At 34.9% G+C, this 12574-nt stretch overlaps 2 protein-coding genes across 2 annotated transcripts; both read left to right on the top strand.

The window, feature by feature from the left end:
- Nucleotides 1-2353: 2353 nt before the first annotated feature.
- On the top strand, nucleotides 2354-3441 carry LOC141673432 (F-box protein CPR1-like). Its single transcript, XM_074480177.1, has 2 exons — nucleotides 2354-2704; nucleotides 2788-3441. The coding sequence occupies exons 1-2, from the start codon at nucleotides 2354-2356 to the stop codon at nucleotides 3439-3441; spliced, it is 1005 nt and encodes a 334-aa protein (XP_074336278.1).
- A 7062-nt stretch (nucleotides 3442-10503) lies between these two features.
- On the top strand, nucleotides 10504-12016 carry LOC141673431 (F-box protein CPR1-like). Its single transcript, XM_074480176.1, has 3 exons — nucleotides 10504-10994; nucleotides 11036-11659; nucleotides 11953-12016. The coding sequence occupies exons 1-3, from the start codon at nucleotides 10504-10506 to the stop codon at nucleotides 12014-12016; spliced, it is 1179 nt and encodes a 392-aa protein (XP_074336277.1).
- Nucleotides 12017-12574: the final 558 nt, after the last annotated feature.

The following is a 12574-nucleotide window of genomic DNA, read 5'->3' as shown; positions in this document are numbered from 1 at the left end:
TGGATCAGGATATAAGAAAAGCAAAGATCAATGATCTCAGAGCTGCAATCTTTCAAATTGGTGAAGATACTGCAGAGCTTAAAGATGCCAAAAGGAGAATGATTGATGAACTCAGATATGTTGAAAGATGTTTGTTGAAGAATTATCTCAGAACAACTCCTGACATCAGAGAGATCAGATGATGAAGCCAAGTCGAAGATCTACAACTGCTTAAATTCTGATATTTGTACAGACTGAAGTTGTTATCAGAAGTTGAATATTGGTAAAGCTTTAAGGACTGTAAGTTGTAGTTATCTAGTCTAATTTTCATGCATTTGTACTTAATGTTTTTGACATCATCAAATATCTGTTAAACTTGTATATTATGCTAATTTACAAGTTGGGGGAGATTGTTAGATATATTTGATAATGTCATGGCTAATATAATTTATGTTTAGATTTCAGATCTTACTTAACAGGACAAATCAGTTCTTAACCGTTGATCAGTACTTATACTGGAAGTCAGGACTTAAGGATATCAGTACTTATATTATCAGGAGATAATCATCAGAAGTTAGATATCAGAACTTAAGTACTGAAGGACGATCAGATAAGGACAGTAGCTGATTAAAGGAAAGAAGATCAAGATAAACATAAGAAGAGATATGCATGAAGAAGGAGTTCCGTGAAGAATGGAATACTTGGAAGAAAAGATATCTGATTGATATATTTTAGGAAGCAGAATTATATTTCATATCAATTAGCGATTATCTTGTAACTGTGTAGTATATAAACACAGATATAGGGTTTACACTATAAGTGTTATAATATTCGAGAAAATTATTCATTGTAACCCTAGCAGCTCTTGTGATATTTGTTCATCACTAAGAGCTAACAGTTCCATACTGTAACAGAGTTTATTGTTTCAATAAAGTTTGTTTTCTGTTACTTAAGATATTAAAGTTCGATTTGATTGTATTATACACTGTATTCACCCCTCTACAGTGTGTGTGACCTAACATTTATATTAATAAATAAATAATTACTTAAAGTTATAAATATATATTGGTATTTTCAATTTTGATTCATTTGATTATGTAATTGTTTTTAATAATTAATGATAATAAATTACATCAAATATATACTCATATTAATTAACGGTTACGAATTCTTGTAAGCAACTTTAAAACCACCCAAACGTTTCTCATCTTCTGACATAAATTTCAGTTTAAACTTTTAACCTAGTTTTGGAGTGGGAACTTTATGCAGTCAGAGACAAGTAAGTTTCTCAACCTCCTTTATGTCTGTGTGTTTTGTGTACGTGCGTGTTTCGTACATCTTTGTCTTTGTATTTTACTGGACTTCAATTCATTAGTACATTGCACGACGTACGAATCGAAATTATACGAAAGGAACGAATCGAAATTATACGAAAGGAACGAATTGACGTGTATAATTTGTATATATCTTGTTAAGCATACACCAGTACTTAGAGGTGGCCACACGGGTGGTTCAACCCGCCCGAACTCGCCCCGGCGCGCTTTATTAATCGTGTAAATTCAACTCGTAACGGGGCGAGTTTAACTCGGCACAGACCGGGTAAAGTAACGAAGCGAATATGGTTTCAGTTTTTACTAACCGTGGACCGGCACGGCACAGCTCGGAAAAGCGGCACGGCACGAGTTTAAACCGGCACGTGCGAGCAGCACGGCACGGCAACCCGCATTAACCCGCTAACCCGACTGAAACCATTGATGTTGTTGATTCTTAGAACGGTGTCTATAACCACCACAACACAAGTCTTTATTAAATGTCTTTTCTCGTTAATATATACTTCTGGACAAAACCTGCCAATTAAAAAGAACAACTCAGACAACAAGTTTTCCCTAAGCTAACATTTATCTGGGTCATGCACTCATGCTCATTCAATATAAACGATAAATATAATCTTTATCTTTAATCAATGATATATGCAACTGGAAAGTGGCAACTGGCAAGCATACATATATTGTTTAAATAATAAAAAATTAACACGCTTTGAAACAGGAACAACCTTCACTTTTGAGTTCACTAACCCGTCTCACCCCGCCTGACTCGCCCCACCCCGCCAACCGCCAGCTAATATCTACACTACTGTCATACATCAACCTGACCCGTGTAGCTCGTAAAATTCGCGAGCTGCACACGAGCTCGACTTTGCTGGACTGGCAGTACTTAGTTGCTTTACTAACTTTGCATGCACAGTAAATTATTTTTCGTTCATCATTCATCATTTTGTGTGTGTACCTTTACATATTCATCTGTTTTTATACTTCTGTATGTACCTAGTTATTGCAGTTCTGTATTCACTAAACCCTAGGCTACATTTTTTAAAATGGCCCTTCTTCAAGAATTGATTGTTGAAATACTCTGTCGCGTACCCGTTAAGCCTCTTCTTCGTTTTCGATGTGTATCGAAAGATTGGTGTTCTACTATTGATAGCAATGCGTTTATTAGGAAACATCTTAAAACTGCACTTGAGTGCAATACTGGTGCTGGTCTCATTGTCAATGATCAAGGTGGAAGGTGTTATGTGGTGGATTCCGAGTCTTTGGATGGTGAGGGAGATGATTTTGTGGCTGTGCCAATAAAAAATCCGCTCATGAATCTTATCCATGGTGCTGAATTTTTCGGTGCTGCAAAAGGCTTAGGTTGTGTGGCAAAAAAAGAGATGAATGAGATTTTGGTATTTAATCCATTAACTAGAAAGTCTAGAAATATATGGTCATGGTCTACAGCCTCAAGAACAATTCTTGGAAACGGATTCAGAATGTTCCAAGTAATGTTAATTTCCTTTTGAAATGGGCCGTGTTTGCTAGGGGGGCTCTGTATTGGACGGCAAGTAAGAATCAAGGAAATGGCTTAGAAACCATTTTTGGTTTTGATCTCGAACTTGAACAGTTCGAGGAGGTCCCTTTTCCCAGTGTTGATAAAAAATTTGTCAACTGTAATACCAGAATTATGGTTCCTGTTGGAGAATCCCTTTGTATCTTTGATAACTATCCTAATTATAGTATCGATGTGTGGCTGATGAATAAAAATGGTTCAGAAAATCCGTGGTACAAAGCATTTACTGTGAAGCAACCTAGCCCACTCGACTTTGAGTTTCTTAGACCTCTCGCTTTTTCCAAGAGTCAGACAGTTGTACTTCTACAGGTGGGCAACACAAAACTTATGTGGCATGACCTTGAAAAGAAGACGTTCAAGAATGTTAGGATTCGTGGGATTCCGATGAACTTTTATGCTTATCATTATACTGAGAGTCTCTTAGAGCTTGCAGATGATCCACTCCAGAAGCCACTGCAAGACAAGCCACTCCAGAAGCCATCGCAAGACAATCAACAGAAGAAACAGAAGAAGAAAAGGTACAAAATGTCCAGTCATCTCATCCATGTGGTAGACATGAATGAAACTATTTCTTAAATTTCCCTTATTACTTGGTTACTTCAAAGTTGAACACATGAAAAATTGAGATATTCATTTACGCAATTTAGGTCGGTACAGATATTCACGAATGTGTGCTATACATATCATAGCAGGTGTTCTAATTCTTAAACCTATTCTTGATAAGCACTTTAAACAGAACTAATCTTCTAATCTTGTACAAGTATGAATTATAGTACATATCAAATATTTCTAGGGAATTGGTGGTTCCCTACTGTAGTTAGGTAATATTTTCTAGCTATTTTTGGTTTATCGTGTGTAGCTGTAGATTTATGTTATTTTCTGCCCAATTTTTAATGTTTCATAAGTTATATTGGAGGCTTCTGTAGTTTTTGACCTCTGTGTCCTGGCATGGATCATGATACAGTTTATTTTAAGTGAAGTTGTGCATGAAACTTGCATAATTGTAAATATACAGTGTGCTATATTGCTGTAACCGTCTTTACTTTAATGTTAACAAAGATCACATGGCTACATGCTGCGTTTTACTTTTTTCTTCGAGGCATGAGTGACGTCTTCCTGTCTTGCTTGCCGTTATTAAAATTAAGCTCTTTACACTTATGAAATTTATAGAGTTTTTATATTTATTTTTCTTTTAGTCTGTTTGTATTCGATGCCATAATGTTGGAGTTTGCACGTAAAGCCCGAAAATAAGTTAACATTTACTTTTTTTGATGTAGGCTTTTTTTTTTTTCTGTTTTTAATTGTTGACTGGCATTAAAAAAAATTTGGAGTAATAAGAAGACATGCTTATTGGTGCGCAAATTTATGATATAAAGAGAGTCATCACCAAATCAGTGTCTAGAATTGTCAAAGAATATGAGAAAGCATAATTATAGTACGTGGAGATCAATGAAATAAGGAGAGGAAGAGAGGACAGAAATGCAGGTATATATACAATTACATCTAGTGCAAAGACTAGTATGAGGCGAAGCCTTTATATATTGGAAATTAAAGAAATCACGGCCTACTTCTGTATTACTACTTCAGTAACTCTTACTACAGTAATTTAATCCTGACATCATGATCATGAGTCGTGACCTAAGCACACTTATGTCATTACATTTGATATAGCACTTTGCGTGCTCTTTTCTTATTGTCTTCTTTCTTGCTGAGTTGATATATCATTTGTTAAACTGCAGTTGTTGGATAGTCAATCCTCGGGTAATGTTTTTGTGAGTACTTACCAATTTTTGATCTTGTCTCTTGTAGGGATGATTTTCTTTCCAGGGGATTCAGTTTGAGGCTATAAGTTGTACCTGGACAGTGAAAAGATGGATGAGCAGGATAACTAGGTACAGATTTTTTTAATCTAAAGCTGTTGCGATGAAGGGTTTTTTTCCTAGCCAATATGTTTTCCTGTACCTTTGTTTCCTCCGTGCAGCATTATCTTGTGCCAACTATCTTCACAACCTTTTCCTGTTAAATGTCACACTTTTCTGGTTTCAAGTCATCAATAGTTTGCAATCAATCCAGGAAAACTAGTAGATTATTTAGTTACATGTGCAAATAAGCTATCAATTTAAATTAGTTAGAGTTGGAACCACATGAACATGTTCCATTTTTTAGATATATATATCTATAAATTTGAAATGACTTGTATCATCCTCACAAAAAAATAATGACTTGTGTCATAAATTTAGCTGATATTATGGTTTTGTTACAAGTTTGTGTGCAGGACCGTCGGACTTGGGAGAGAAGCAGAGTAGTAGATCTTTTGGATCAGAACGGGTGGATATATCATTATTATTGGCGTTGTTTATTTTTACCCTTGCTTTTGATAAAATTAGTTGTTGCCAAGTATTATATCGACACAAAAACACTGTTTCAGTTTCAGGATTAGGAAGCAACTGATGCATTCAGTTTCAGACAAACAATTACTCCCTTTGGAATATATTTTGAATTTGGACAGAGATATGTTCATCTGTAAGAGCTAAGATGTGTGTGTTTCTTTCTAATTTGAGGAAGTTATATAACAGGGTTATGCTATACAATACAGTACAGTGCACAGTGCAATGCAACATCTGCAAGACTGCAAGAGACTTTCTCGATAGCATTAGAAGTCCACTAACATCTACGATGTATAAAACCCTAAATGCATCCTTGTTTCAAAAGGAGTACTTGCCTTCTTTCTCTTGCATCATATAATCAATGCTTTAGTGTAATGAATCCCACACTTTCATGCCAGAACTCAGTTCGACTAATATTGAACTCAGAATTTGACTCGATTTGTTAATCAATGTGAAATTCTGAGCAAGTAATGTAAAAGCGTTTCCACATATATTTAGTGTCTTGACGAAATCTACATAACACATGATAGATAAAACTTTGAGTATGCTTAAATCTTTTGCACCGAGCATGACAGCAGAAGAGCTTGCATCCACGTATTCCAATCATCCAAAGGGTGCGGATGCCACCCTATCACCCCCTTGGTGTTGCCACTGATCGTCACGAATCAAGAACTAGAACATACTTGAAAGCCTGCCAAAAATATGCAGGACAATCTTTGTAGCTATCCTGCGTTAACCAAACCAAACATACTCGTGATGTCCCGAAACATATTATGAAGATGAGGATTGAGGAGTTTTAAGGTCCTGCATCTGAGAGCTTGTCTTGGCGGCTAACGCTCCAGCTTAATTTTTTTTAAAGCATACTTTAAAGACTTGATATTGAAATCGATGGTAACATAAACATGTCAAGCCTTAAAAGTTGTAATTCAGTCAAACAAGAATTTCCTTCCAATAGTATAACTAATTGTCAAAAACACCGAAAAAATGCGTCCGAAAACATGAGAGTCGGCCGCCCTAGCTTCACCTAACCCTAGCCGCCCTACCTTCTTTTTCCCCCTTTCTACCCATCTCTATCTCCATATTCATCTTCATCTTCTTCTTTTATTCACTTTTTCTTTAATAAAATCGAGATTTGTTTTACAAAACTCGAAAAATCCATTACAGTTTTTCACTTTAGTTTTCAGATCTACTAAGGTAAGAGCTTGAATTTTATAATAAAATTCAGTTTTTGGATTCAAAATCTCTGGTCTAACAACATATTACAATTTTGTGTTATTCCGAAATTTTTGAATTTTGCGTTTTTTCGTATTGTTCTGTTTAAGTTATTATTTGTATGTTTGATTGTCTCGCTTTATGCGATGTGTCTCGCTTTGTGCGATGTGGTGGTTGTGTTGAAAATTAATTGGATGGTGTATTGAGAGATCTGGATATCTCGCATCAACAACACTTTCGGCAGGTCTATAGCTGGTGTCCGGCAGTTAGATAGCTGGGATGCGTTTGGAATGGTGGTGAAAATCACATGTGCTCACCTCTCACAAAAAATATTTGTTCATAATATGAGGCATCTAAACTCCGTTGTTGCAACTGAGTCCTCTGAACATTGCAATATCAATCGAATTAATGTGAGGGTCAATTGTGAAGCTACTGTTTTCGGGGGAGATGCGTGCTGGATTGTCCGGGAAACCATTACCTTCATTTTTAATTTTCAGAATATTTGTATTCAGTTTGTTAAGCAATCCAGAAACAAAATGGCTAATTAATTAGCTCTATTTGTTTTTCAACCTGATTGCATGATCAGTTCGGGGTTTGTCCCGATTGAATCTCTTTTAAGTCATTAATGAAATCTGCTTTAAATTTGGCAAAAAAAAAAAATTTGTCAAAAACACCGAAACATTATGAATTTTCAAGAAATGTAAAATAAGAGCAATGGGATAAAATTAAAGTTTTATACGAAAAAAGAGGGGACGGGGGTAATAAACACTAAATTATGTAAATCATGAAGCCCCTGAATAGTAAGAACTTCAACACATAAAAAAAAACTTAAAAAAGTTTTTATGCCGGGACCGATACAATATTAAAATTTAGTTCTTAAATTTGTAATTTAAGCACATAAAACATACATGAAAGATTTTCAATAGTGTAAACTACACAAAATAAGTTAATAACCTCTTATTATAAAAGTAAGAAAGGATTGGTAGAGCAGATCGAGTTCATGTCATCCTTGTGACATCATCTCCAACTCAACGTACTTTAACATCATTTTACTATAAAATTCTTTTCCAAACCCAACTTTAAATCTTATACTATCTCCGTCTCACTCGGTTGTATTCCTATATTGTTTGCACGCATTTCGATATTTTTATAAATTATAATTTTGTATTGGTTTTTAAAAATTTTCTTTTTTTAATAAAAGTTTAAATATAAAATTTTATTTAAAAAAAATTAAAAAATATTAAAGAGTTATGTTTTAAAGAATCATTAAAAAACGTGTCAAAAAATAATATATTTTTAATGAGACAGAGGGAGTACTATTTTGGTATTGCATCAAAAATTATACCAAATTTGATGTCACACCAAATTTTTAGAATTTTGTTAATGACAATATTACTCTTATTCTCCTTACCTAAAACAAAATTATTCCTTTCGTATCTTACTAACTTTATTATTTTTATATTTTATTTTATATTTTAGTAATAAAATAATTTATATAGTAAAAAATGGTATAAAATTTAGTATATATGGATCGGAGATAAATATAAAAATAACATAAATTTTATACCATTTTAATATAAATTTCGTACCAAAATAGTTTAATACATTGAAAATGCTCAAAAGGGAAGGTCAATAATTGAGTTCATGTTATGGTTACAGAAAGTTCAATAGTCGATTTGTGTGCGTGTGTAATTTATTAATTAACAATTTTTTTTTATTACATTTACATTATCTTAATACGGATACAAAATATGATTATATGTTCATAGTTTTATTTTATCATTTCGACAATACATACATTGTCACCGTAGCCAGGACCATAAACAAAGTTGTCATCGTTGCAGAGAGATATTATTTGGGATTTAAGAACTGAGCTAGGGCATAAAAGTGAGTCTCACAACTGGTGGCCGTGCGGTCCGTGCGGTCCGTGGGGTCCGGGCCGGGCTAACTACGGGTCGATCACGTTAATTTTGGACACTGAACCGGCACGCTGGAGAATCGGGCCGGGCCGAGCCGGATTTAGATATGAAAAAAGGAAACCGTATTCGGCACTGTGACTCGCGAGCTCACAGGTTTGTGCGAGCCATGCGGGCCGAGTCGCGCGGGTTGAACGAGCTGCTTGATTATTTTTCGATTTTTGGCTACAATTTTAATTATTTATTACAAATATTTGTTTAATTATTTTTTACCAAATTACTTTCATTTTAAATAAATTTTTAATTCTTAGTAACTTTCATTTTTTATTAACTAAATTACTTAATTCCTAATTTAATTATTACAATATAATATAAGTATGTATATGCTCCTATGTAGATGCATGTTTGACTTCAAAAATAAAATATTAATTTTCACATTAATGTATCTTAACAATATGAAGGAATAGAAAGATATTGTGCAGTTCCACTTGGCGTGCGGTTCATGTGTTGGCCGAATAAAATCGGGCTTTCGTACGAGCCTAAAAAGATACAACAAACTATTAAGTGATATGAAACCCTCGAGCCAGGTGGGTTGTGCGGGCCGGTCCGTGCAGTTCCACTTGACGTGCGGTTCATGTGCCGGGCCGAATAAAATCGGGCTTCCGTACGAGCCGGTCCGAGTGAGCTGTTCAAACCCGCCAAGTGACGACCTCTACTCACAACACACTGCAGCATAATATAGTAAGTGCTCTCCACCCTTTTCATCCTTTACTTTATTTAGTAAACAAATGTATCATCCTGTTTGTGTTTTTATTTTCAAGATTTGTGTTGTTTTACGAATGTTAACACCTGTTGGACCAAGACAAGGCGGCCCAAAGGAATTATAGTTAGAATAGTTGTAATACCTTATGTAAAGCCCAAGAAGGACCAATTTGTAAGGAAAAAGCCCATTTGGGACTTAGTATAAATAAAAGACAACAATCCCATTTGAAGGGGTTGGCAAATTAAGCAAATAAGATCATCTCCTAAAACTATAGTCTAATAATAATAATAATATTATTGGAACATCAACACCTTTTAACTTTATTATTTCCATTTATCTTGTTTATCTGTTGATGGGTTTTGCTTGTATTGATTCTTGGGACATTTACAATTTTACACTATTCACCTGCTTATTGCAGCGGTACTTCTGTTTCTTACTTTAAATGTTGATGGTTTTTTTTTATTGTAGTTTGATTTAATTTTGAGACTGATCTGTAGTCATTTCCATAGTCATTTCAGTTAATGAACCCTGGACAACATTTCTCGAGAATGTGCTCTCATTTTAGTCACTAAACCCTAGGTTACATTTCTGGTGAATGTCGCTTTTGTTAATTTGTAGATGAGATACTCTGTGATTCCTCTTTATCTTGTTTATCTGTTGATGGGTTTTTCTTGTATTGAAATTTGGGACATTATTTTTATGCATTCACTTACCTACTGCAGCAGTAGTAGTTTATATGTTGATGGGTTCATATGTTAGTTTTTGATTTAATTTTGGGATATTATATGTATGTATTCACATTTTACACTGATGTGTAGTCATTTTTTAAGGTCATTTCAGTTACTAAACCCTAGACTGCATTTTTGAGAATGTCGCTTTTATTTCAGTCACTAGACCCTAGGCTACATTTCTGGTGAATGTCACTTCCTTGTGAATAAGTAGTAGATGAGATACTCTGTTGCGTACTCGTTAAGCCTCTTCTTTGATTTCGATATGTGTTTAAAGGATTGCGTTCTTTGATCCATAGCAGTGTGTGTGTGTGTATTCTTTTTGTTTGTAAAGAAACATCTGAAAATAAATGCTTATGTATATGTATGTGGGTAATTATAGCAGAAATACTAGCTAATTAGTTTAGAAATGGTTCATCAGCTTGTGTATATGTATATATATAAGTTTCAAACTTAAAGATTTTTTTATGCAAATTAACACTTATAAAATTACTAGTCCTTGTTACACTGGTTGATATGTTGATGGGTTTTGCGTGTATAGTGCATGAATGGATGTATCACACTTTTACCATTTTATTGCAGATCCATGTTCATTTTCTCAGTCATCGAACCCTAGTCTAAAATTCTTGAGAATGTCGCTCCCTGGTGAATTAGTAGATGAGATACTCTGTCACCTACCTGTTAAGCCTCTTCTTCAATGTCGATGTGTGTCTAAAGAATGGTGTTCTTTGATTGATAGCAATGCATTTATCAAGAAAAATCTTAAAAAAAACCTCGAGTGCAATACCGGTGGTGGGCTCACTATTAATGCTGGAAGTGACAAGTTTTACTTGGCAGATTTCGATTCGTTGGATGATCCTTCTGCTTCTGTTGTTCAAATTAACGATCCAATTAAGACTCTTCTTGTTGATTCTCAATTTATGGGTACTTCCAATGGGCTGATGTGTGTTTTTAAGAATGAAATGAATGATGTTTTTCTCTTCAATCCAACTACTAGGAAGTCTAGAAAGATTGCAAATTCACCACCTCAGTTTCCTAATTCTTTTACCCCGATTGAGAGTTACATGTGTGGATTTGGATACGATGAGGTCAATGATGATTACAAGGTGGTCAAGATTGCAGAGTGTTATTCTAGGTTTCGTGTCATAATGGTCATGTGTACAGCCTCAAAACGAATGCTTGGACATGGATTCAGAATGTTCCCGAAGTTTGTTTCACTTCAAACAGGGGCATCTTTGCAGGCGGATCTCTGCATTGGACGGCAATTAGTAGTCCGACCAATTGCAAGGACCTTATAGTTGGTTTTGATCTTGAACTCCAGCAGTTTAAGGAAGTCCATTTTCCTCCTATCAAACCACCTCTTGTTCGTGTTAAAATTAATATCAGGTGTTTGTTTGATGTTGGAGGATGCCTTTGTATTACGGATAACTACCCCCCTCATTTGGATGTGTGGGTAATGAAGATTTACGGGGCTAAGAAAACTTGGTACAAAGCACTTTCTGTGAAGCAACACAAGACACTTGGATCTTTTACGACTTTCTCCCCTCTTGCTTTTTCCAAGAGTCGCAGTTATATACTTCTAGAGGTGGACAGGAAAAAGCTTGTGTGGTATGACCTTGACAAGAATAAAGTCAGGAAGGTTAGGATGCGTGGGATTCCGGTTAAGTGTAACTCATTTTTATACACTGAGAGTCTCTTGAAGCTCACAATTGATACGCCACTGCACAATAAGCCTGTACAACAAAAGCCGTCAAATGACAAGCAAGATAAGAATCAAACAAAGAGAAGGTACGAGATATGCAGTTATTGCGATTTTTGGGTTTCATTGTGCTTTACAGTTACTTCATTTATATATGGGTTCTTGCTTTGATTTTTATTTGTAGAGGCTTCTTTACTTTGTTAAGTATATATTTAAGGTGATATTACGGGGTCATGTCATTGAGCATCAGATAGTTTACTCTACTCTTTTTTTAATTCCTTTGTTACTTCAAACCTTTATATTTGTACAGAAGAAAGTGGGAAATTTAATGTGTGTCTGCCATATTAATCTATATGATTATCTTTACTGTAATGGTACACAGATCACAGGTTTGTCTACTACATTTTGCCTTTACAGTTGAGCTATCTAAAGAGTTATGGAACTGATCAACATCTTTTTCGTTGCTTACCTTTATCAGAATTATGCTCTCCTTAGTTTATTTGAATTGTCAACATCTCTGTCTTACAAGTCATAAAATCCTATGATAGTTAATGAAGTAGCAGCTGGACCACTGTTCTTTCTCCAGCTCTATATTTCTACTTTATTGTCATTTTCCTCACATAAGAACAGATGTAATAAATGGACTGTAGTAGCAGAGTTGTGTTCCTTGTCTTTTCTTAAGTAGTTTGTTATGCTATGTTGGCTATCTAGTGGAATGTATGGGCTATATAGAGAACTTTGTAGTAGTATCTGGGGGACAGGATTGATAATATTTTGAGATCTATTTTTCAGGTTCTTCAATTCTTCTTTTCACTCTCTGCAATTCAGATTTCTTTCATGGTATCAGAGCCGCAAGAGTGCATATTGCAGAATTAGGAAGTCCCGTTTCTTTCAATCTTCTTTATCTAGTCTTTTCTTACTGAAGTGTTCATTTCTTGACTCACAGTAAATGACCATCACCAACAAATTTTCTTTTGCTGATATGCAAAACCCTCTTTTCCTTC

Source organism: Apium graveolens, chromosome 7 (genome assembly GCF_009905375.1).
Source record: "Apium graveolens cultivar Ventura chromosome 7, ASM990537v1, whole genome shotgun sequence".
In the NCBI taxonomy this organism is placed as follows: Eukaryota; Viridiplantae; Streptophyta; class Magnoliopsida; order Apiales; family Apiaceae; genus Apium; species Apium graveolens.
This window is presented reverse-complemented; position numbering and strand designations above follow the sequence as displayed.